Source organism: Myotis davidii, unplaced genomic scaffold, assembly GCF_000327345.1.
Source record: "Myotis davidii unplaced genomic scaffold, ASM32734v1 scaffold314, whole genome shotgun sequence".
NCBI lineage: Eukaryota > Metazoa > Chordata > Mammalia > Chiroptera > Vespertilionidae > Myotis > Myotis davidii.
The window spans coordinates 107,243-131,009 of NW_006285780.1; the positions used below are offsets into that span (position 1 = coordinate 107,243).

The 23,767-nt window shown below is 35.3% G+C and overlaps 1 protein-coding gene across 1 annotated transcript in view; it reads right to left on the bottom strand.

Moving 5' to 3' along the window:
* Positions 1 to 1,669: 1,669 nt before the first annotated feature.
* The window catches only part of IL1RAPL1 (interleukin 1 receptor accessory protein like 1), a 58,607-nt gene continuing 36,509 nt past the window's right edge, over positions 1,670 to 23,767 (bottom strand). The window contains exons 4-6 of the mRNA XM_006756684.2: positions 15,763 to 15,906; positions 3,560 to 3,730; positions 1,670 to 3,122 (exon numbers count right to left, since the gene is read on the bottom strand). Of these exons, the coding sequence (XP_006756747.1) occupies positions 2,404 to 3,122; positions 3,560 to 3,730; positions 15,763 to 15,906 (1,034 nt within the window). The 3' untranslated portion in view covers positions 1,670 to 2,403. The remainder of the gene's footprint in view (positions 3,123 to 3,559; positions 3,731 to 15,762; positions 15,907 to 23,767) is intronic.

Here is a 23,767-nt window from a genome sequence, read left to right on the forward strand (position 1 = left end):
TGTGAGAATATCAAATATTACCCATCAATCCCTGAATCATGCTATTCAAAGTGCTTAAATCTACACTAAAAATAGAACAAAAAAATGTACTCCGAAGGCAGCTAAATTAACGCCTATGGATGCCTAAAATATGACTGTGGTGTGATTACTTCCTCTACATTTATTCCACACTTCCATCGTGCACTTAAAAAAATAAAAAATGAAAAATACATAGACCAGGCCATTGCCATGTTTACAGTTTTCTGAGCACTGAGGGAGTCTGGAATCCAGTCCAATGAGGTGCACTGCCACCAGTCTTTGACAGGTGTCCATAGTACAAGTAAACAATGGCTTTCTTGGATTCTGAAAATAACCCAATGTGCAGAGCTGACCTTAAAGTTTGTGTCCTTGCAGCTTCAGTTCTGAAAATGTGACACAGATCCAAAGGGAACATGGGAATAAAGAGCACATTCTAGAGAAGAACCGAGGTGAGTTTTCAGAGAAATAAACATTTTTTAAGCAAATAAAAATCAATGCACATCCCAAGGCTTACTGAGGCCTTTATATTATTACAAAATTCTTATACTTATCTCTTGTACATTTGAAATTCAAATTTACCCTCCCAGATGAATTATATAGAAGTTTACACTTTTTTTTGTGGCCAACTCACACGTTAGAATAGTAACCAAAACTGTAGACTTGTTTTCTTATTATATGGTGGTAGGAACAAACCAAACATACAATAGTCACTACACCAGCCCACAGACAATGACTAGAATGGAAGTTCCTATAATGAATCACTAAAGTAATGTAAAAGTTCTATTATCAGTATTTTCATCACATTGATTTTTTTTAAAACTAAAAGCTACTTAGGTAATATTTCCCTTTAACAATTCTGCCCTCTGCAAGTTTCAGTATGACAGATTTTGCATTATCTTCAACATAAATATATATTAGCTGCTTATGTTACTGATTTCAAACATAAAGCTACACAGTAGGGAGGGATTTCCTGGGAGCATCAGCTTTCTGTTTCTGAAAGATAGAATTATACAGTTAAAATGAAACTAATTTTTATACAATAAAATTATTTAAACACGTTCTTACCTAATTTAAAAACAATTTTGTGTAAATAATGTTTATTTTGAAAATACTGATTTCTCTAGGTATTCATATATTTGACCTCCTGAGTTCTTACTTAAACACTTGGATATTAATAAGTGTTACTTATGTTCACAAACTGAAACCAAACACTGGATTCTGTATGTAGTATTGAAAATTAAATACAGTGAATTAACATTTAATACAAGAGAACCCCATAATAAGTTTCACAGATTTGTTCTGACTCTTTAGAAAATAACATTTTGTATAATACAAGGTGACAAAACATATTTGATGACACATCCTGTTCTTCCCTTTGGTTTGGAAGCCTTCAATGTAAATTTCATTTTGACTTCTGTTTGATTCACCCTTTTGAGTTAACTTGCCAGGCATTTGCACATAATCTCATTTGCAGAAAAAAATACAGAGGGAAAAGAGGAAGTAGAATATCAAACAAAACCAGCCACAAACACATTCATGCCTTTCCAGGAAGTGATCAAATATAGGGCTTACTTTTTTTTTTTTTTGTTTTTTGTTTTTTTGTTTTTTGTTTTTGTTTTTTTGTTTGTTTTGTTGTATATTTATCCTTAGCACGCTGTAGTGGTCACTGTTAAGTGACTAGCACACTTTTGGGTCTGGAGTGTATTCTGACCAGCAGTGAATTAAATGTTAAGACAGTTAGACCCACCCCCACCCTTCCTCAGAATTTACACATCATGCCGCCATTAGAAGGGCAGAGGTGGGAAATGAGGTGGGACAAGGAAAAGATTGAGGGCTCTGATTGGCGGGGCCATCCTATGAGCAAGTGTTCTCTTCTTTGTTTTTCTCCCCTCAAATGGCAATGCTGGCAGTCGGTGCACTGCTCTCTGAAGGCCCGCGTGGCCCTGCTGATCCTAGGTAGAACCCAAGAGAGGATCCGGTGCTCCTTGTCCCATCAGATGGATTTGTCCAAGCACCCCAAGGAAATGTTAAAAGCAAAACAAAATCAAGAAAAGGAAAAGAAACACCTTCTAAAACTAAACTCATGAAGCAAAAAAGGGTTTTCTATCTACACATAAGTCTCTTCTTTAAAAAAATGTAAATTTACAAATTCCAGTGACATATAAAACAAAGTCAAAAATGTAATGAGTAAGAGACGTGGTAAAACAACAAGACATCGATGCTACAAAGAAACTGCAAAAAACATATGTACAAGACCCTGTTTTTCCTCGTGTTCTAGAGATTGTAATGCATGTTTTTAACAGCAGCAGTCGAGGATTTAGTTCCAGGCACTGGACTGCAGACTCTACTCAAGCTCCCAGGGACAGGATGTCCCTTGCTTTTCTGTCACCAAATCACACTGGATATACTGGTCTCCCTTGGCAACAGTGGCAGGATGGCACTGTTTGTGTGGGCCTCGTCTGGATTCTGCTCCCTGCTGGATTTTGTCTGTGGCCGCTGCCCATTGATGAGTGTCATAGGGATGTTGCAATAGGTATGCTGATTTCCTATGGAGGTAAGAGGCAGGGTGCCAGTAGGAGGTACATCATACTCATAGCTTCGGTAGTAGTGTTTCTGGCGCATTTGTGAATGGTACGTGTTGTGAAAATTGGAACGGAGATCTGGATGGGCAGTGGCTAGAGCTGTGGAGGTGGCTGCAGCCATGGAAATGGCCGAGACAGTCTGCAGCTCCCCGAAAGGCCCCTGCTCGCTAACATCTAAAGCCTGCTCATGTGTAATGGGTTCTATCCTCTTAAAAGGCATTTCATATTGTAAACGTTTCCAGAACTTAGAGTTCAACTTGTTGCATTTTGGTCCATGCCACTTAATAACCGTCAGGAGCTTGATGGTGTGCTTGAGGGCCTCCACCTCCTGGTAGTTCATAATTCCTCGCAGTTCACTGCATTCAATTAGTATCACTTTAATTTCTCCAGTCACAAGCATGTTTCGAAGTCTGGTCTCCAGCTCAAAGATGCTCCAGCCCCTTCTGACTACGTAATTTGGGGTCATAACAATAATCAGCCGCTTGCTTTGATCTACACATCTTGCTACATCTTCAATGTATGCTACAAAAGAGAAAAGAGTGATCAGAATGAGTAAATCCAAAATGTGGTCCAGAAAGCCCTGGAAGATTCTCTTTCACATGTTAAATGAGAATTGGTGTTTGTTGGGTAACATCTTGAGGAGATGAAAATAGCCAATGATCACTTTGAATAGAGTAGGGGCTTTGCTTCTTTTAATGCTAGAAATATTTTTCCAGGCATAAATCTCTCCTTTGGTTTATTTACATGTTAGGGCTCATCAAAATGAGATGCTTTATAAAATGATGGAAGTACCACTTCAGAGGTGTCACAATTAAGTTTCAGATGAACACATAACATTTCTTTCTTAACAATCTGACACATACCGTTTTTGAAATGAAGAACCAAAAGGTCAAGTTCTGCCTAAAAATGATGACTACACAGATAGACACAAGAAGATGCGAATGAAAACATGCACTTACTTCCAGTTGGAATTAAATCTCTGTCTGGTATAAACAACTTATATCCATAGTGCTTCTCAAGCATGTCAGGTAGGATTTCAAGAGCGAAGCGCTCTTCTTCCCCAGTCTCTTGATTCCACTGGTCAGGATCCACTTTGGTGTAGGACAAGTATGCGTCATAATCTTTATTGTCTGTCAAAAACATTACAGAGTAAAGTTGAAGTCACTGTTTTACAAAAGAAATAATAGGATATGAAAACATTCACCTCTTTTCACAAACATCTCCAAATGTTTCACTTCTGAGGGATGAATGAAAGAAGCCTTCGTTAGTTTTCAATAACAATTCAATAATGCCAACTATTCTGGAACTAATTTGGAGGTGTAAGGGATCATGTTTTCATTTTGTTGTTGCTGTTGTGAGGGCAGTAGGAGAAAAATCAATGAAAAGAATAATAATATGTTAACTTCTAGCATTTTTGATGCACACATCATAGAGAATCTTGGCTGCTTATAAAAAGCCACATATTTGGATAGCGTGTTCTTATTCTAAATAGTGGTACATTCAATTAATCCCGCCTTTAGTCATTTTACCCTGTTGAAAAAAAGAGAGAGAGAAAAAAAAAAAAACTGCGAGTTGCTTGACAGTGGATTATTTAATTTTTACCAGAAGTTGGTTCTTGAATTATGGGACTGTATTTTACATGTAATGTGCTGTCAAATTATTTTCTCATCATTTTAATCAGTTTGAAAATAAGAATAAAAAATTACAATGTAAATGAATAAAACTTGGTTCTAAAATCTGTTCCTTTCCTCATTCTTCCCCATTTTTACATAAGAATCCTTCAAATATTTGATGACACTACCATGCATCAATGAATTTCTCTCAAAGTTTTTAAGATAAACATCCCAGATTTCTCATTTATTGTTTCTAAGAACAAGAAGTCAGTTATCTTCTGGATAGTCTCTCATTCATCAATATCTTTTTCAGGATGTGATATCAGAATTCATAATTCACCTCAGTTCTAATTACTGTCTTTATTAAGAGGGAGGGCTCCTTAAACCAGACTGTAGATAGTAGAGTGATTTCATGCACATACTATTTTCTTTCTTGGAAGCTGTTCTCTTCTAGTTTACCAGAAAGTTCTATAAAGTGTTAAAGTTTGCCCAAATCTAGGATTTGTAATGACTGGATCCTCATTCTTTGCCCTTTTTAAGCTTTGACCTATTAAGCTTAAAAATATTTGAAAACTAGATCAATCTGAACACCAATAAGAACAGAGCACTGATGACTCAGAAGAAATGTAACAATTGCTCCACCAATACTGGTAAGTTCCAGCTGGATATCACTTTTGCTTACATGACACTGTTTCTGGTTCCTCTGCCTCTTCCATGGATGCCTCTCTTCCAACTCATAAACACTATAATTTCTCAAGATGTTTTCTATACCCTGTTTCATTTTTCTTTCAACCCACTTTCCCTTAAAAAATCTCCTTTCTTCACATAACATTAACAATCACTTCTGTGTGGATGTCTCCCTTACATGTCCAATTCTGTTTTCTTCTCATTAACTATCAGTAGTCCTCTAGTTCTACCTATAACTTGGGCCCCTTAATTTGAATGAATGTTCATTATGTACCCTACATTCAACTTGCTCACAAAATAACAAGCTTCCCATCTTCACCTTTTATTTTACTTTAATTTTATTTTTTTTTAATTTCTTTATTGATTAAGGTATTACATATGTGTCTTTATCCCCCTATTGCCCCTCCACCCCCCACTCATGCCCTCACCCCCCTGTTGTCTGTGTCCATTGGTTAGGCTTATATGCATGTATACATGTCCTTTGGCTGATCTTTTAATAACATAAAATCTTAGTCTCCAAACTTTATCTATATGTTCCACTTATCCCTTTTCATTTACCAACAATCTCATAGCCATTCACTAGTAAGAACCCTTTTGAGTCTACTTCCATCCTAGATCAGGCTGTACTTGTTTTCAGTTGTTATAATTACTTTTAGTGGGTCTTCCTACTACTTCTGGCCCATTCCACATAGAGTCACAAAATTTATCTTTTCAAAACTCACCACTGATTATGTTTATGATAGCTGAAAAATATTTATGACTATTATCAAATTCAGCAACTAAATATGCAATTTGTTTCCTTTGAATTTGAGTTTGATGTCTCTGAGTGTGGGGTGATCTCTTTTCCCATATATAACATTATTGTGCTTACATCTTATCTTCTTTCTTTGACCAAAAGATTCTTGACTCAGATAATGTAACTAGAGCTTAGTAGATGCTCACATACATCAGATGATTAAATGAATGAATGCCCTTTCATTTGGGTATCATATGGCTTATACCGTAAAGCCAGTGTATAGATTTTCTCAAGGCCTGGACCATTTCCTTTGAGAGAAGGCTTTGGTGGTACACACACCATGCTGCCTAGATGGGCTCTGCAAGGATTTGCTAGGAGGTGAGGGGTTGGAGTTTAGCAAGACTCCTTTCGAATAGTCTTGAAATGTAATTTCTCATTGTGACTCAAGGGAAGGCCTTAGATTCCCTGTAAACTTCTCTAGAAAAGTGGTTTTCATACTTGACCATCAATGCCCACAATTTGGAGGGCTTGTTAAATACAGTTTTTTTCATTCAGTAGGTCTAAAATAGGTCCTGAGAATTTACATTTATAAGAAACTCTCAGGTGATGCTATTGCTGATTGAGAGACCACACTTCGAGGAACTCTTTTTGGGACAGGATACATAGACACCAAAGAGCTACAGTTAGCTGTTAGGTAATTAACGAGAACACCACAAAACATGAACACTGTAGCTCCAGCTCTATGATAATTGGTCCTTACATGATAGGGAATTTGCTCTCAATAAAATAGCAGAAATACACTTTCATCACAGAGGGGATAGACTCTTGCCTAGAGTAATATATGCAGTAACTACAATAGCTTAAATGAACCTCAGGAATTGCTGTTATGGCCTCAGTCAGTTGTCTATCTCTTTATGTCATATGGATTAATTTATAGCATTTAAGCCAATAACAGATAAAAAGAAATTGTTCATATGCAGATTATCCTGGGAGTAAATGTGACTAAAAGCCCCTTGCAAACAGCTGCATCAGCATCCTCAAATCAATGAAACCCTTGATTGAGAGCAATTCTTCTCTTTCCCAAGAGTCTACATCAGTGCAACGATGGGCTAGGCATTTATTTACTACCAAAATCAAACTCTGAATTTAAAACTAATCAGATTCCAAAACCATGACAAATACCATACTAAATTCACCAATATATTCTGACTCGAAATCATATGGGTAAGGAATCTTCATTTTTCTCAATTACCAGCTGAAGATGAATCTTGGGTAACATCTCTTAGATTTAAAAAAATATCTGGCCCTGCCAGTGTGACTCAGTGATTGAGTGTTGACTTATAAACCAAGAGGTCACAGTTTGATTCTTGGTCAGGGCACGTGCCTGGGATGCGGGTTCAATTCCAGATAGGGCAAGCAGGAAGCAGCCCATCAATGATTCTATCTCATCATTGATGTTTCTATCTCTCTCTCCCTCTCCCTTCCTCTCTGAAATAAATAAAAAAATATATTTTAAAAATATCTATAAGAGCATATATTGAATAATCTGTATGAGCTTCATGTACTGGAGAAACTTTAAAAATGACATTTTTATAATGATAGGTAAAAACAACAAAGTTATGTCAAGTTTTTTTAAAGAATAGGTTTGTGATCTCTTAAAGACGACTCAAATTATAAATAGCTCCAAACTAGCTAGGCATCATTTGCGACAGCATGGATGAACTTAGAGAGCATTATGGTAAGTGAAATAAGCCAGGCAGATAAAGACAAATACCATATGATATAATTTATATGTGAATATAAAGGACAAACGAAATGAAGAAACATACTTATAGATACAGAAAACAGATTGACGGATGCCAGAATGGAGAAGGGTTGGAGAATGGGTGAAAACAGGTGAAGGAATTAAGAAATAATTGGCTACAAAACAGTCATGGGGATGTAAAATACAGCATAGGGAATATAGTCAACAATATTGTAATAACTATGTGTGGTATCAGGTGGGTATTAGAATTACCTGAGGGATCACACTGCAAATTATATAAATGTTTAACTGCTGTGCTATACACCTGAAACTAACACAAAACAATGTTGGATGTCAACTGTAATTGAAAAATAGTCACAACAGGATAGTGCAAGGGTATATTTCCTAGTCTAAACTTTATTCTCTAAATTGCATATTCTCAAACTTAAACTATCATTTATAATTATGTTCACCATAGAGTTGGAAAACAGCTGGTGTACACAGTTTGTAATAATCTTCATAAACTCAAATATAGTCATTGATTTACCCTTCCCATGACTTTTGAGAGATTCTGATTGCCAGGTGCCACAAAAAATGAACAGAAGGGGGAAAAAAGGAGACATATGTACTACTCTTTGTAATATTTTAAGCAATAAAACAAAATTTAAAAAAATTAATTTAAGTGATGCCCTTAAAATGGCCAAATAAGACATCCTTTATATGTGTCTTCTTAGCTATGGTCCAGAGTCCATCCTTCCCACTCAGAGACCCATCTGGGTGGACCCTGACATGGACATTTGACCAACAATAGTCCCCGCAACCAGGAATCAGACATCCTTGCCTAAGTTGAGCTCCTTGTAACAGACCTGCTACAGATCCAGCCTCAAAACTAGTGACAACCCAGCCTGAGTGCAATTCTAGAGGTAATCCCATTGGCTTGGGGAATAGGCAGGAGAAAATGTTTACCTGCTGAAATCAGTCTGTAAAGACTAGACCAGGTGCTTACTCCTTTAAATGCACAGACACCAATGCAAGTATATATGGATAAAGAAGAATCAGGCAAATATGATACCAACAAAGGAAAATAATAAAGGTCCAGTAACCAATCCCAAAGAAATGGAGATCTACAATTTGCCGAACAAATAATTCAAAATAAGCATCTTAAAGAAACCCAATGAAATGAAAATAAACAAAAACAAACCCCAGGTAGACAACTTAACAAAATCAGAAAAACAATGATGAATAAATTAAGAAGTTTAATAAATAAATAGAAATAAAAAAAGAACCAAGCAGAAATACTAGACCTGAAGAATACAACAGGATAAAAACTAACAAACAAACAAAGAAAAAACAAGAACAAAATTAGACAGCTTCAAAAAAAAACTTGGTCATGCAGAAGAATAAAGCATAAAACTTGAAGACAGAGCATTTGAAATTAGACTGAGGAACATTTTTTTGAAAATGAAGAGAGCCTATGTGAATTATGGACACCATCAAGTGAACTAACATTCACATCATGGGAGTTCCAAGAAAAGAAGAGAGAGGTGGCAGAGAGCTTATTTAAAGAAATAAAAGCTGAAAACTCCCTAAATCTTGGGAGAGAAATTTACATCCAGGTACAGGAGGCTCAAAGGACCCCAAGCAAGATCAAACCAAAGATGATGACACATTATAATCAAAGTACTAAATGTGAAAGAGAGAATTTTAAAAGCAGCCTAACAAAAATGACTCAGCACATACAAAAGAACCCCCATAAGGCTATCAGTGGATTTCTCTGTAAAAACCTTGCATACTAGGAGAAAGTGGGAGGAAATATTCAAAGTTATAAAATAAAAAAATACAACCAAGAATACTAAAATCAGAAAAAGTGTTATTCAGAAATGAGGGAGAGATAAAGACATTCCCAAACACAAGTTAAGGGAGTTCATCAGCACTAGACTTGGCTTCTAAGAAATGCTAAAGAAAGTTCTTCAAGTTAAAATGAAAGGGCACTAAGTATCAACATGAAAACATAAAAATACAAAACTCGATGGTAAAATTCAGAATACCCTAATACTATTATGATGGTGTGTAAATAAATCACTTTTATCTCTAGTACAAAAGTTCAAAAACTAATATTAAAAATAATTGTAGCTAAAATAATTTATTTTAATGAACATACAATATAAAATATATACAGTATCACAACAATAGTATAAAATGTAGGGGGAGGAAAATAAAAGTACAAAGTTTTTGTATGCAATTGAATTTATTTATTTATATTTTTACTTTAAAAAATATTTTTATTGATTTCAGAGGAAGGGAGAGGGAGAGATAGAAACATCCATAATGAGAGAGAATCATTGATTGGCTGCCTCCTACACACGCCACACTGGGAATTGATCCCGCAACCCGGGCATGTGCTCTGACTGGGAATTGAACTGTGACTTCCTGGTTCATACGTTGACACTCAACCTCTGAGCCACACCGGCAGGGTTGTTATTACTTTTCACAATGACTGATTTTCCTTCTAGTGTCCACAACATCAGTGGTCTTTCAAATCCCTACCATATATGTTCATACCCTGAGACCTATGTATTATTAAAACATATATGGGATGACATAACTTACTTTTACCTCTCCTTCATATTATAATTAGGATATTAAATTTAGTTGAAATTTGAAAGTATTTGATATTACATGTGCATGCAAGTAATATCTCTTAGTTTAATTTCAGAAGAGCAGATGGGTGTTAGCTATTTCTTTATTTTTTATTTTATTGTTTAAGGTATTACAAATAGTAGTACATGTGTCTCCCTTTTTCCCCCCGTTGACCTCCTCCCGGCCTCTTCCCCTACCCTCCAGTCCTTGCCCTCACCTGCTCCCCCACAGTGTCTTGTGTCTATTGGTTGTGCTTATATACATGCATACAATTTCTATTTTCAAAAAGAAGGAAGAGATCTTTAATTCTACTTTGGGAGTTATTACAGATATTAGACAAAATGAGTTAGAGCATTCTAACTCATTTATATAGTTATGTAGTTAATTCAGTCAGTTGAAAGAGAAAATTCTACTGGACTCATTGTTTGACTTAAGATAGCAAAGCAACTAATTGATTGATTATCTTAAATTTTCTCCCAAAGTAGAACTAGAGATCTCTTTCTTCTTTTTGAAAATAGAAATTGTATTAGCAATTTATAAGCCTGTAACAAGCCTGCCCAAACAAGCTTCTTTTAAGCTTGTTCTATCATCATTATGAGTTAGCATGCCCCTTACCTTTCATAGTCAGAGGTATATAAATAAAAATAAAAACAGAACAGTTTGCACTCTGAGAAAAACAAACATAAAATAGTGTCATTTGTCTAGAATTAGATCCTCGCCTCAAAATGAATTCTTAAGCCTCTTCTTATAAGTTACTTCCTAAAGAAAACTTATGTAGTACCTTACTGACATTTGCCAATATAATCATCATGTAAGAGTTGCTACTGCTGTTTTCTTCTATTATTAGACTACCTATAAGATTAGAACCTTGTTTTTCTTTAAATAGCTATTATATTTTTTCATTTGTAGAGTCAGTTATAAAATCTAGACATCTTTGCAAAATTTTGGAAGTAATAATTCTTTTCTTCATTACTTTCAGCCTTCCTTTCATAGAAGAGAGATAAAGAATCTGGAATTCACATTGCTCTACAAGTAGTAAGCATTTACTAGTAAGTGCTCATTTCTTAAAGTGAAAAAGGACAATCATAATGTGTCTATAGTGCCATTTTTGAAGCAATGAAGGAGAAAATAAGTAGCTCTTAGACTTATGAGGAAAATCTTTATAAGTTAGGGAGAAAATATAACCTGTATGAGACAGTAAGGGAGGAGAAATAGAAAGGAAGGAAGGAAGGATTACATCTATACAAACTCTTAAACTAAAGTGGAAGGGAAACCCCAGGCAGAGGCAGGGAGGAAGGAGCAAAAGAGTCTGATGTTACAATAATTGTTTTCTTTATAGTTATTCCAGAAAAATGATGTGATACTGTGTTAGTATAAGTTCTGCTCTAGAGATAGTAGGCTGTCTTTATCAGGATGGTTAGCTAGCATTTAACTAGACTAAGACAACACTCTCGAGCAAGCATGTCAAACTCGCGGCCTGTGGGTCACATTTGGCCCACAGCAAGTATTTTTACGGCCCAGCCAATATAACAATATAATGGTATGTAAGAAATGTTTTAATAAAAAATTTGTAAATTAATTTTTACAATATCCTGTTATACATAATTATTAATAACGAACTACAACATTCGTTAATGACTGATTACTGTAATTGTGTTGCATTCATTTCCCTTACATGCCTTATGCACAGGCGCACCACTTTTCTCCACTAATACCACAGTGTCTGGTAAGTTAATGTTCAAGAAAAATATTAATTTTTATTAAAATGTTCTATTTTATGTTAACGATTACTCATTTATTTCAGCCCTTTGTATTCAGCATGTCTCTATTGAAATAAACCTGTTTCTATGAAAATTGAAGCTTTTGTTTTTTTGCAGTCCACATAAACTCAAAACCTTGTTAGCTTTTGAGTTTGACATGCTTGCTCTAGAGGCAGCACTGCAAGCACATCAACTATTTTTATTTCTGATCAAAAGTAGATACTTCATTAATTAGTACAATGGATGTTAGAAATCAAGTTTCATTGCTAAAATTAGCAGCTTTTTACTAAGTATAATGGATATTGGAAACAGACCCTCCACCATGAAATCAGTGCTATTCAATAGATACAATTAATTAACATAATTTAGAGACACATCTGATCCCTACAGAGTATCTAATGGGAAATTATTCCAGGCTTGATTATTTTGCCCCAAGATATCCCACAATGGCATGTTGATTATTTTGAATTAAAGTTACTTAAGAAATTGCAAGAACACTCTGATGTCTCTGTCCCCACCACCTACCCCCATAAGGAGAGATAAATCTCCCATGTGACAACTGTCTTCCCCACATCTGGAAGACGCCATAAGGACATGTGCTAAAGTGTTAATAATGGTGACCCATGATTGGTGGGAATGTGCTGGATTTTTTTAAAAAAATATATTTTATTGATTTTTTTTACAGAGAGGAAGGGAGAGGGATAGAGAGTTAGAAACATCAATGAGAGAGAAACATGGATTGGCTGCCTCCTGCACAACCCCTACTGGGGATGTGCCTGCAACCAAGGTATATGCCCTTGACCGGAATTGAACCTGGGACCCTTCAGTCTGCAGGCCGACACTCTATCCACTGAGCCAAACCAGTCAGGGCAGGAATGTGCTGGATTTTGTTTTGCTTGTCTGTGTTTCCCAATTTCTTACAGCATATATTATTACATCTCTCTAATAATAATAGGGTTATTTGAACAGTTCAGTGGATAGAAGGGAAGGAAGAAACGAAGACCACATGAAGTATGGAGCAAAATACCAAAAAATAAAACTCTGCACTATGGCATCATGTGTGATTTAACAGGTTCTGTGGCCTCATTGGTTTTCTCCCTAAAAGTGCCAGCACTACCCTATGTGTCCTGGTCCTCCTAGTAACTAAAATGATACTAAAACAAGGAAACTGGGATTAAGGAGTTAAAGGCAATTAAAGATAGAGTTATAAATATGATCCAGAAAGGTGAGTGTTGCAGAATCAGAAGAGAAATGCTAAGGCCCAAGTTCAGGGGCAACAACAAAGTGTAAAGTTAGAGGGGGGCAGGGAATAATGTGAACAAACTGAGGGTGCAAAGCAGCAACATGTTCTATCTTGGAATCCTGATATAGAACTGATAGAGCCAGGCAATGCCATTGTAATAACCTACAAGGAACTGGCTGAATGTGTCTCTGATGCCAAATATTTCCTCTCCTAGTCTGACACAGTGGCTGAAATAGTTGGGATTTGGAGTGTTTTAGGCCTGGGTTTATATTCTGTCTTTCTGGTTGTGTGATTCTCTGAGTATAATAAAGTAGTCAACACTGCGGTTGTATTTGATAAATATTCAATAAACGGTCAATGAATTTGCTATTATCATGTCACCATAGTAAGGCATTACTTCAAAATATTAGCTAAACTTTCTTTTCCTGTTCTTCTTCACACTCTTGGCCTTCCTTTACTTCCAAAGTATTTTATGTATTTCCCTTTCAGAGGAGGTGAAAAGGTGGTCAGGATAAGGGAGACATTGTTCAGCTTTGACTTTCAAATTGCATTTCTTTGTTAGAAGCCAACTAAAGAATATGAAAAGCCTGGTGTCTCTTCTTAACAGTTATTTCTTTGGAAGGTGAAAGGGCTTGAGGGGCAGCTAGGAAAATGGGAATTTGATGATGTCAGAGAAATTCTCTGCCACTGACGGAGCAGATAATCATTCAACCACAACAGCATGTGTTGACGGATCCAAGGGGATGTGACTAAGGTTCATAGGCATCTAAAACCATTAGACTCTCCTACCACGTAGGACATGACAAATAAAAACCATACTAGAGGGGAAAAGGAGACATATAATATTTTCAACAGTAAAGAATTCAAATTTTAAAAAACATACTAGAAATTGATAGTTTGGGTAACATCATTCATGTCATTAGAACACAAAATAAATATATTAAAAATAGGGTTAATAGATAAAGTGAGACTTGCTTAGGTAAACTGCTTTTCCAAGTATCTTCTATTGTGTTAATAATAGTGGATCTTTAGATTATACTGAACATACTAAATTTTTATAGGGTTGAAAATAATAGGGATTCAGTGTTCAGTAAAATAAAGGCTTTGGAAATTGACCTATTTTCAAATCCCATCTTGGCCATGAACCATACTACTTGTGATATTTTCTTCAGTAAGTTATTTAACCTCTGGGAGCCTCAGTTTCTATATCAATAAAATGGAGACGATAACTGGTCTCAGAATTTTTTGAGGTTTAGCAAGAATGATTTTAAGAATGCCTAGCACATTGCTTGGTACCCATTCAATAACAGCTCTGACATTGACACCTTTCTCATATCTCTTTAAAGCAGTAGCAAAAATATGAATAATTTGTATAAACAGGCAAGAAAATTAGGAACAAAGAAGAAATAGGCAAATTAGCACTTAAAAGAAAAAAAATACAGTTTTGCTGCAGCACAGACTTTACCCTAATGGAAAGGGGAGGTTAAATAGAGAGGAGTGTTAAGGCCCAACTGGCATGGCTCAGTGGGTGAGCATCAACCTATGAACCAGGAGGTCGCGGTTAGATTCCTGGTCAGGGCACATGCCCAGAGTGCAGGCTCAATCCCCAGTGTGCGGCGTGCAAGAGGCAGCTGATCAATGATTCTCTCTCATCATTGATGTTTCAATCTCCCTTCTCCCTTCTTTTCTGAAATCAATAAAAATATATTTAAAAAAAATAGAGAGGAGTGTTAGGGATGCTAAATGAACTGCTCCTCCTCACAAGTCTGGCAAGCTATACATCTACCTGGGGATTTCTTCCAGAAGACCTGGAAATGTGGTACCATGGGCATTTTTTCTTTGTGCTATTTAGTGTAAAGCTGACAGTTAATGAAAAAAAGTTTATAAATATCATCGAGAAACCATCATCTGAACTATTTATTGTCAATTTGCATATGCTTCCTGTATTGCATATTTATCTTATGCACGAACCATTTTCAAAGGACCAAAAAGGAAAAAAAAAAAACTTAAGTCCTCTAATAGGTGGTTCAAAGAGCTCAATTTTTAGCAATCTAAATTCCTCTTAGATTATACGCATATTTATGACTGACCAGAGGCAAAAACAATTACCATTTCTATGAAAATAATATTTACTTGTCCAATTTGAGTAAAACTAATAAATGTATAATTATGAAAACAATATGCTTGTGCACTTTCCTATCTGTTGGTCCACACTTAGAATAAAAATTAGCTTGCCTAATTATAGCTAAATAAACAGGCTTGAAAAGATTGCTGGGTGAATTCTAAAATATTCAGTACAGTCTATTATAACTGATCAGTTTAAATAAGGAACAAATTGAGATTCACTTCAAACTACCAGGCTAGGGAACACAATTAAAAGAGACACTCCTTGCCTATATAGAAAAGTAAAGCTGGCCTTTCAGTACTGATTACAATGTGAGTGAAAATGAATACTGTGATAGCATTGTAATCAGCACTTATAATTCACAAGGGGTGGTTGGAATACATTTCAAAAGAGGGCAGGTGTTGCTTTACAATTTTCAGAGGAAAATACCTATTGGCTCCAAAGAATCACACATATAGTTCCATGTAAAAAATGAAGTTACAAATTGAACACTGAAGGATTCTAAAGCTCTTATCAATGGTTAATGAAGTTAACTTGTCTTTTCTCTCAGTAAAACAAAGACAGAAACGAATAAGAATATTCAGAAAAACATTAAAAGAGGGAACTCATCTTACCTCCATCCAGCTCCTCAGCCCCAAAATGATTCCTGTAGAAGAGCATGATTTCTATTTTGTAACACTTGTAGATGGTCACCAAACAAACAAGCAGCAAAAGGATAGCACCTAGCCCTCCAGCAAGTTCAACTGTGTACATCAGCTCTAGGAAAAACACCACAAGAGAGATTTATACCATATTCACACCCAAAATCATAAATTCAACTTGATTTCACAGTTTTGTGGATGAGACCAGATGTGGGCCATGCATTAACACATCCCCTTTCCTTTTTGCATGAAAATGTGGCCTTTCAATAACTTTCTAGCTTTGTTTCCTTGGTAACCAGATGAGGTGGTATATGATAACTGTTGCTAAGCAACATTGCTTGTGGTAAAAATGAACCTATGTTCCTAGATTGCATTTGGACTGACAGAATTATAAATACCTGTTTGGAAAAAAATAATTTTAGGCTTGCCTGAGTGAAATAACTCATATACAAACAAAACCCTTGTAAGAATTCTAATAGCTATGCTGATAGAGTTGATTTCTGTTGATATGAAGCTTTTAAGCCAGGATGGATTCTGAATATTTTTTTAAAAATATGTTTATTGACTTCAGAGAGGAAGGGGGGAGAAAGAGAGAGAGAAAGAGAGAGAGAGAGAGAGAGAAGCATCAATGATGAGAGATAATCATTGATTGGCTGCCTCCTACATGCCCCCCACTGGGGATTGAGCCTGCAACCAGGGCATATGGCCTGACCTGAAATTGAACCGTGACCTTCTGGTTCATAGGTCGATACTCAACCGCTGAGCCACACTGGCTTGCCCTAATGTGAATCTTTATCCTTCTCACCTGAGCTGTCACTTGAAGGCTGGGACTAAAGGGAGATGAGTGAAAAAACAGTTTCTGAGGGGAAGTGTGGACTGTTGCAGAGAGTGTTGGGTATACCATCTAATCAATATTGTCTGCTGTCTCTTGCCAGGAGCAATGACTCCTGTCCTACATCTTTCTGAATAAAGTGGTGCCAGTGTGGTCTACATAGTCTTGGGGGCTGCATGCTTACTAGGGTTAAAGAAATAGTCCACCTAGTAGATGTTACACCAGACTATGTTGGGCGTGTTTTCCTTTCACTAGGCTATTCACATGTTACTACATTCTATCAAAACAAAAAAAATTATTTTCTTGCTATTCACTGCACAGAAGTTCTCTTATTCTGATTAAATGTCTACATTACATAAAAATTATCAATTTTTTTCAGGATAAAATATTCACTTCTTTTTTCTCCTTTATTTTATTATTATTTTTAAATATATTTTTTATTGATTTCAGAGAGTAAGGGAGAGGGAGAGATAGAAACATCAATGAGAGAGAATTACTGATCAGCTGCTTCTTGCACACTCCCTACTGGAGTTGGAGCCCATAACCCACACATGTGCCCTTGACCAGAATTGAACCAGGGACCCTTTATTTTGCAGGCCAATGCTCTATCCACTGAGCCAAACTGGCTAGAACTCTTTTCTTCTTTAGAATTCATGGATATTGTAACAAATTCAAGGCTACTTGCATTTACACCTTAAGCCAGACTCCACAGACTTTGAAACTCACTTTAAATTACTGCCTTTGCATTCATGTGTCCTTGATCATTGTAGTCTATATGTTGTCCATACTGATGGGTAGCCATTGTTCACTGCAGTTGACAACTACCTTGGAAAGTACTATTTTCCTTAATTACAACTAAAGATAAATATTTCTGAAATTATGGCTCTATAATAATGGTATTTTTGATTTTGTAATTTAGATACCACTAGAGGGTTATCTAATTTTATAATAGGCTTAGATTGGGAACTTTGATGTATGGTTTTGTAGTGATGACTACTCTTGGATTACAAGATAATTCCTGAGATTTTGTAATGGGATGAAATCATACTGGGTGTAGTGCAGTATCGGTGATAAATAATCTGAAAAGCGTGGCCATCATTTTCTCACAAGGACTGTGTGTGTGTGTGTGTGTGTGTTTGCATTGCAGAAAAAACTCAGCCATACTTCTCATTTTCTAGTCCTTAATTTCTAAGTCAACAGTTTAATAAACAAATACATATAACTACTGTTTAATCAAGTGTGTTTTCCTGCTCTTATTAAAATTAAAAAGGACTAGAAGAAAATATTAGAAAAAGTGGTTGGAGTTTATGAATTTAAGAAAAATAAAGTGAACTATTAAATCTTTTAGGATCTAAGTAAATTAATATGAAGTGTGAAATACTGGAAAGTACCTCCAGGAAATTTAATATTTTGGATTTATAAATATCAGACAGTGTTATCTGTTGACTCTTGTGAGAGACAATGTAAAATGGTACCACAAAAATACCAAAAATGAAATATAAAATGCTATTCAGCATAATGTTTTCCCAATGGTATGTGAAAAGAAAGGATAAGTGAGTAGATAATACTGTGGGGTCCAATGAGTCTTGTTCTCTCAAAACTTGTTCTGTGTGTGTTAAACTCCATCACACAAAGAAGCCTGCATAATGCTCTAACATGCCAGTAGGCTAATTTATGCATCAGAAAAATCTGCTTTAAATTATACTGATTATGATGGGAGATTATGGCTCCTTTTAAGATTCATTCTTTTTTTTCTAAGTTAACCCATTAAACAGTTAAAATTGATCACTATAAAATTTCTTTTGGGAGAAAAGAAATGGAAAACTAATGGAGAATGCTTAACTTCCACTCCCAAACATTGCTAGTGGAAGTGCTCAATGGCACTACTATATTAGAAAATCTGAAGTAGTTTCTAATGAAGTTAAATATGAATGCATCCTATCAGCAGCAATTATACTCCTAAGTATTTACCCAAAGGAAATATAAGCAGATGTCCACAAGAAGATTTGTACAAGAATGTTCAGAGTAGTCTTGTTCAAAGTAGCCATAACTGGAAACACCCAAATGCTCTTTAACAGGAGATAATGAACAACCTGTTGTGTGTCCATATGCTAGAACATACACAGCAGCACAAGGAATAAACTACAGATACATGCAACATGCGTGAATCTCACAAATGATATTGGGTGAAGGAATCCAGATATACAATAATATCTTTTTTTAATGAAGTCTAAGAACAGGGAAAAATTAAGCACAGTTACAGAAATCACAAAATGATTGTTTTGTGAATGGGTTATGATAACATTTATTGGAAAGTGGTAAGAGAAAACTTTCTGGGGTGCAATAAATATTCTGCATTTTTTCGGGGTTGGATACAGAAGTATATACATTTGTCAAAAATTATTAAGCTGAACGCTTAAGATCTATGCATTTTATTATGTGAACAGTACTTCAACTATTTGAAAAAAATTTTAAAGAACCATTGCAAGGTCTAATCTACATTCTATGTGGGGAGAAGCTGTAAAGAGAAATGGAAGTCAGGACAGCTGTTATGCTGTAGATAACTTCCCAGGCAGGGAAAGGTTCTTCTGTGTTGCCCCCAGCACGCTCTTTGATTCTGGAGGCATGGCACTGGGCTTGGGCATCCAACATGTCTTACGCACCTTTATCTAGGCAAATACCTTTAGAAACATGGAAAAACATGCCTAGGACATAATGCAGTAAAGAGAGTTCTCATTTTCTTCAGATGGAATTTATAATATTGGTCTCTATATAGTTTTTTTTTCAACTTGTAAAAATTGAGTATGTATAAATTAGAGAAAAATTATATAAAAATAAAGTCTTTTATTTTTAGAGAAGTAATTGCCCAAATATTAGTGATTTCCATTTCTAGATGTCATGAGCTACTCAGAAAGTTTTATACACTATATACTAGGCCAATCAATAGTATTTTCTGAAATGTAATGAGAAAAAGAGAGCAGGGGCAATGTGGCTAAGCAATTACAAAGTGGTCTTGTGTCACATGAATACCTCCTTTAAGGTACAAACATATGAAAAGTTATATATCTAGAGTATAGGCAATAAGCAAGAATAAGTTTTCTGAGCCATATGATAGTCATTTGCTACTAATAATAGCAAAATCTTGTCAAAAGAAATAGCATTTTCAAGGAGCTAATTGATACTGAAAGCCTAAGATTATCTGACTGTTCCCAGATACTTCTGTAAAATTACATGCAGAAGCATGGTGTTCTTATAACATCCTTGAAAGTCAGAAAAGAAATGTGTTTTTCTGAATAGTACACACACCAGTGCCTGCTTCTCAGTTACATTATTTTTATGCAAGAGTAATTTATATGCTTTCACATTATAAATATGTGCAGGTTAAAAATTTTTCCATTTGATTTAAGTTATTCACATTGGTTTATAAAGCATATATAAGAGCTCCTAAAGAAATGGTTATTAAATTTAATTGCTACATTTCTTTTGCTCCAAGCTGGACACATTCATTAATATGAGTGCTACCCATTATTGCTTATACATTGAATGAGGACAAAATTACTAGGGGTTAAATTCTGTTACAGTTAAAAGAAAAGATTTGGGCCCATTTCTGTGTTTCATCTTTCCATTAAAATGGAACTGCCTTATGACCCAGCAATTCCACTTCTGGGAATATATCTGAAGAAACCCAAAACACTAATTTCAAAGAATATCTTTGCATTATAATGTGAATGGTGTTGCCCCAGCAAATGTAATTTTATCCTTTGAACTGAGATCTGCTTTTCAGCTCAATTTCAAGATGCTTATAGTGGCGGCATTTAAAAAATAAAAAAAGATTCCATTTCAGTACAATTCAACATCAGAGGATGGAAAGAGAAAGCACAGACCTTTTAATATATGTTTAGTCTTTGTGTTATTTTGTTAAAATGATAGACTTTGCCCACTTTAAAGGACTGAGACTGAATATTGAAAATTGTAAAGCAAAACTGCTAGGCAAACCTAAGGAAAACTGGCATTTGGTTAAACACAACAAATGAAAAAGTGCCAAGAGTTACATTTAAGGGCACCAGTGGTTATTTAGTTAAAGGCAGCTAACAATAGTCCTTGGAAAGCTACAGTATGGGCTAAGGGAAAACACATTGATTATTGTTGCAGTAGTAGATTGCTTTTGGAATAAATTGCTTCAATTTGAAACTAAATTTGCTACAAGCATTTTGAGCAATGACTACAATTTTTTTTCTTATCAAGACAGTTGGACCAAGAACCCTTTAAAAGAAACAGCTAATTAAAATAAAGCGCACACCATCTCTTAGTATACTGGATTACATTGCAAATAATAAATGCATTTGGTTTACACTAATCTTGGTGCAATTACTTCATATATTTTGGGATCCTATTTTTTTATTGTATCTGGTGTTATTGTGTACAAACAATTTCTGCTACGTATCTTTGAAGAGGTAAAGATGCTAATAAAGTTAAATCAAAATTTATATGTATTTTTGAACTTTTCACTTAGTTTTCATTTTGTATCTCTCTGCTGATATACATAATCTTATTTAAGGTATGACTAAATATTTTAGGTGGCTTATTCTTATATAGTTCATCCTAAAATTGCCTCATTCATTATATAAAGTCATTTAAAATGCTCTGCTCTGATTTATATGCAGTAAAATGCAAGTTTGTGGGGAAAATGCATGATAGACAATATAATGATCCCAGTGTATTCATTAGCTTCCCCAAGTACATTTTCTCTTCTTTCATTGTGTTATAAAGAGCTTAACTTTATAAGGATTTATCCATCCACATAAATTCATATGCATATTTATTTCTCTGGAGCAGTATAACTTATTTGTTCCTGGCAGGAGAATTATTATGTTCAGCCTACAAAGATGTTCAACTCAATTCTACAATACATCAATGCAATTTAGAAGTAGTTATAATTTTTTGGTAACACATTAGGAAGCTGAATTGCTATTCACATAATAGCAAGGAAACGTTTTGGGAAGGTACAAACTAGTACGTAAAGATAGCAATTTGCTCTTGCAAAAGTGCTATTTGAAACGAGGCAGAGTATACCTAATAATAATGATAATAATAATAATAATGGTTTCTGAATGTAGAAGCTTGATTGGTGAATTAAATTAAACATTTGGGCAAAAGATTACCTTCAAAGTAATATACTTTGCCATATTAGAAAGAAGTTTTCAGCCAAAGTACCAAATTAACTTTCAATTACTGGCAATCAAGAATGCGCATATGGTCATTGGGTAGAACCCATCGTAAGGCCTACTTTGACTAAACTCCCACAACCCCTTAGAACTGAATTGTTACATGTTAATAAACTATTAAAATTAAAAATAAAATGAAATACTAAAGGGAAAAATGCATCATTCTCTATTTTTATTTTATTTTTAGAATATATTTTTATTGATTTAGAGAGGAAGGGAGTGGGAGACAGAGATAGAAACATTAATGATGAGAAAGAATCACTGATAGGCTGCCTCCTGCATGCCCCATACTGGGGATCGAGCCTGCAACCTTGGCATGTGCCCTGACTAGGAATCAAACCATGATCTCCTGGTTCATAGGTCAACGTTCGACCACTGAACAACCCCACCTGGACTGCATCATTCACTTTACAGTTTGCTAGAGCCTACCCTTGGAATGTGTTTTTCCTCTTTCCAACCAGATAGGAAGGGTAATTTGTTTTGTTTTTCCTATAAAGTAGGAAATATTCATAAGTGGTATGTATTAAAAGACAGGTTGACAAGTTAAAATGAATAATGACAGTAATTGAATAAAATATGAATCCATGAGTTCATACTAATTATAAATTAAGAAAGAGGGAAGGTCTTCATTAGAGCAGAATGTCATTTTTCTGCCTTCCTAATAATAATTGATTCAGGCAGGAGTTATCAACAGAGGCTAAAATTATTGGGTGAAAAATTGATGAGACCGGATGTTCACAATGTCTTAAAGTACCCTTACCACTGACTATTTATTAGATAGAGGAAGATATAAACAAGTGGAAGAATATACCATGTTCATGGATTGGTAGAATAAACATCATTAAATTGTCCATACTACCCAAAGCAATCTATAGATTCAATGCAATCTTTATTAAAATACCAATAGCATATTTCTCAGATCTACAACGAACACTACAAAAATTTGTCTGGAACCTAAAAAGAAGCCCTAATAGCCGCAGCAATCTTGAGAAAGAACAAGGTTGGAGGAATCACAATACCAGATATCAAGTTATACTACAAAGCCACTGTACTCAAAACAGCCTGGTACTAGTACAAGAACAGGCATGTAGGACAATGGAACAGAACAGAGAGCCCAGAAATTGACCTGAACCATTATTCTCAATTCATATTTGACAAAGGAGGCAAACGCATACGATGGAGTATAAAGAGTCTCTTCAATAAATGGTGTTGGGAAAATTGGACAGAATCACGCAAAAAAAAAGAAAAAAAGAAACTAGACCACCAATTTACACCATACACAAGAATAAACACAAAATGGATAAAAGACTTAAATGTAAATCATACCACCAACTTACACCTAGAATAAACTCAAAATGGATAAAAAACTTAAATGTAAGATGTGAAACCATAAAAATCTTAGAAGAAGCCATAGGCAGCAAAATCTCAGACATCTCACGTAGCAACATGTTTATCAATACTTCTAGGGCAAAGAAAACTAAGGAGAAAATAAACAAATGGGGCTACATCAAAATAAAAAGCTCCCACACAGCAAACAAACCATCAACAAAGTGAAAAGAGATCATGGGAGAACTTATTTGCCAATGATATATCCAATAAGGGGTTAATTATCAAATATATAAGGAGCTCATGCAACTTAAAATGAAGACAAACAATCCCATTAATAAATGGACAAAGGACCTAAATAGGCACATCTCCAAAGTGGACTTATAGAAGGCCAAGAAACATGAAAAAATGCTCGAATTCACTAATCATCCAAGAGATGCAAATTAAAACAACGAGGTATCACCTCACACCTGTCAGAATGGCTATCATCAATAACCGACAAGTGCTGGCGAGGATGTGGAGAAAAAGGAACCCTCGTGCACTGCTGGTGGGAATGCAGACTGGTCCAATCACTGTGGAAAATAGTATGGAGCTT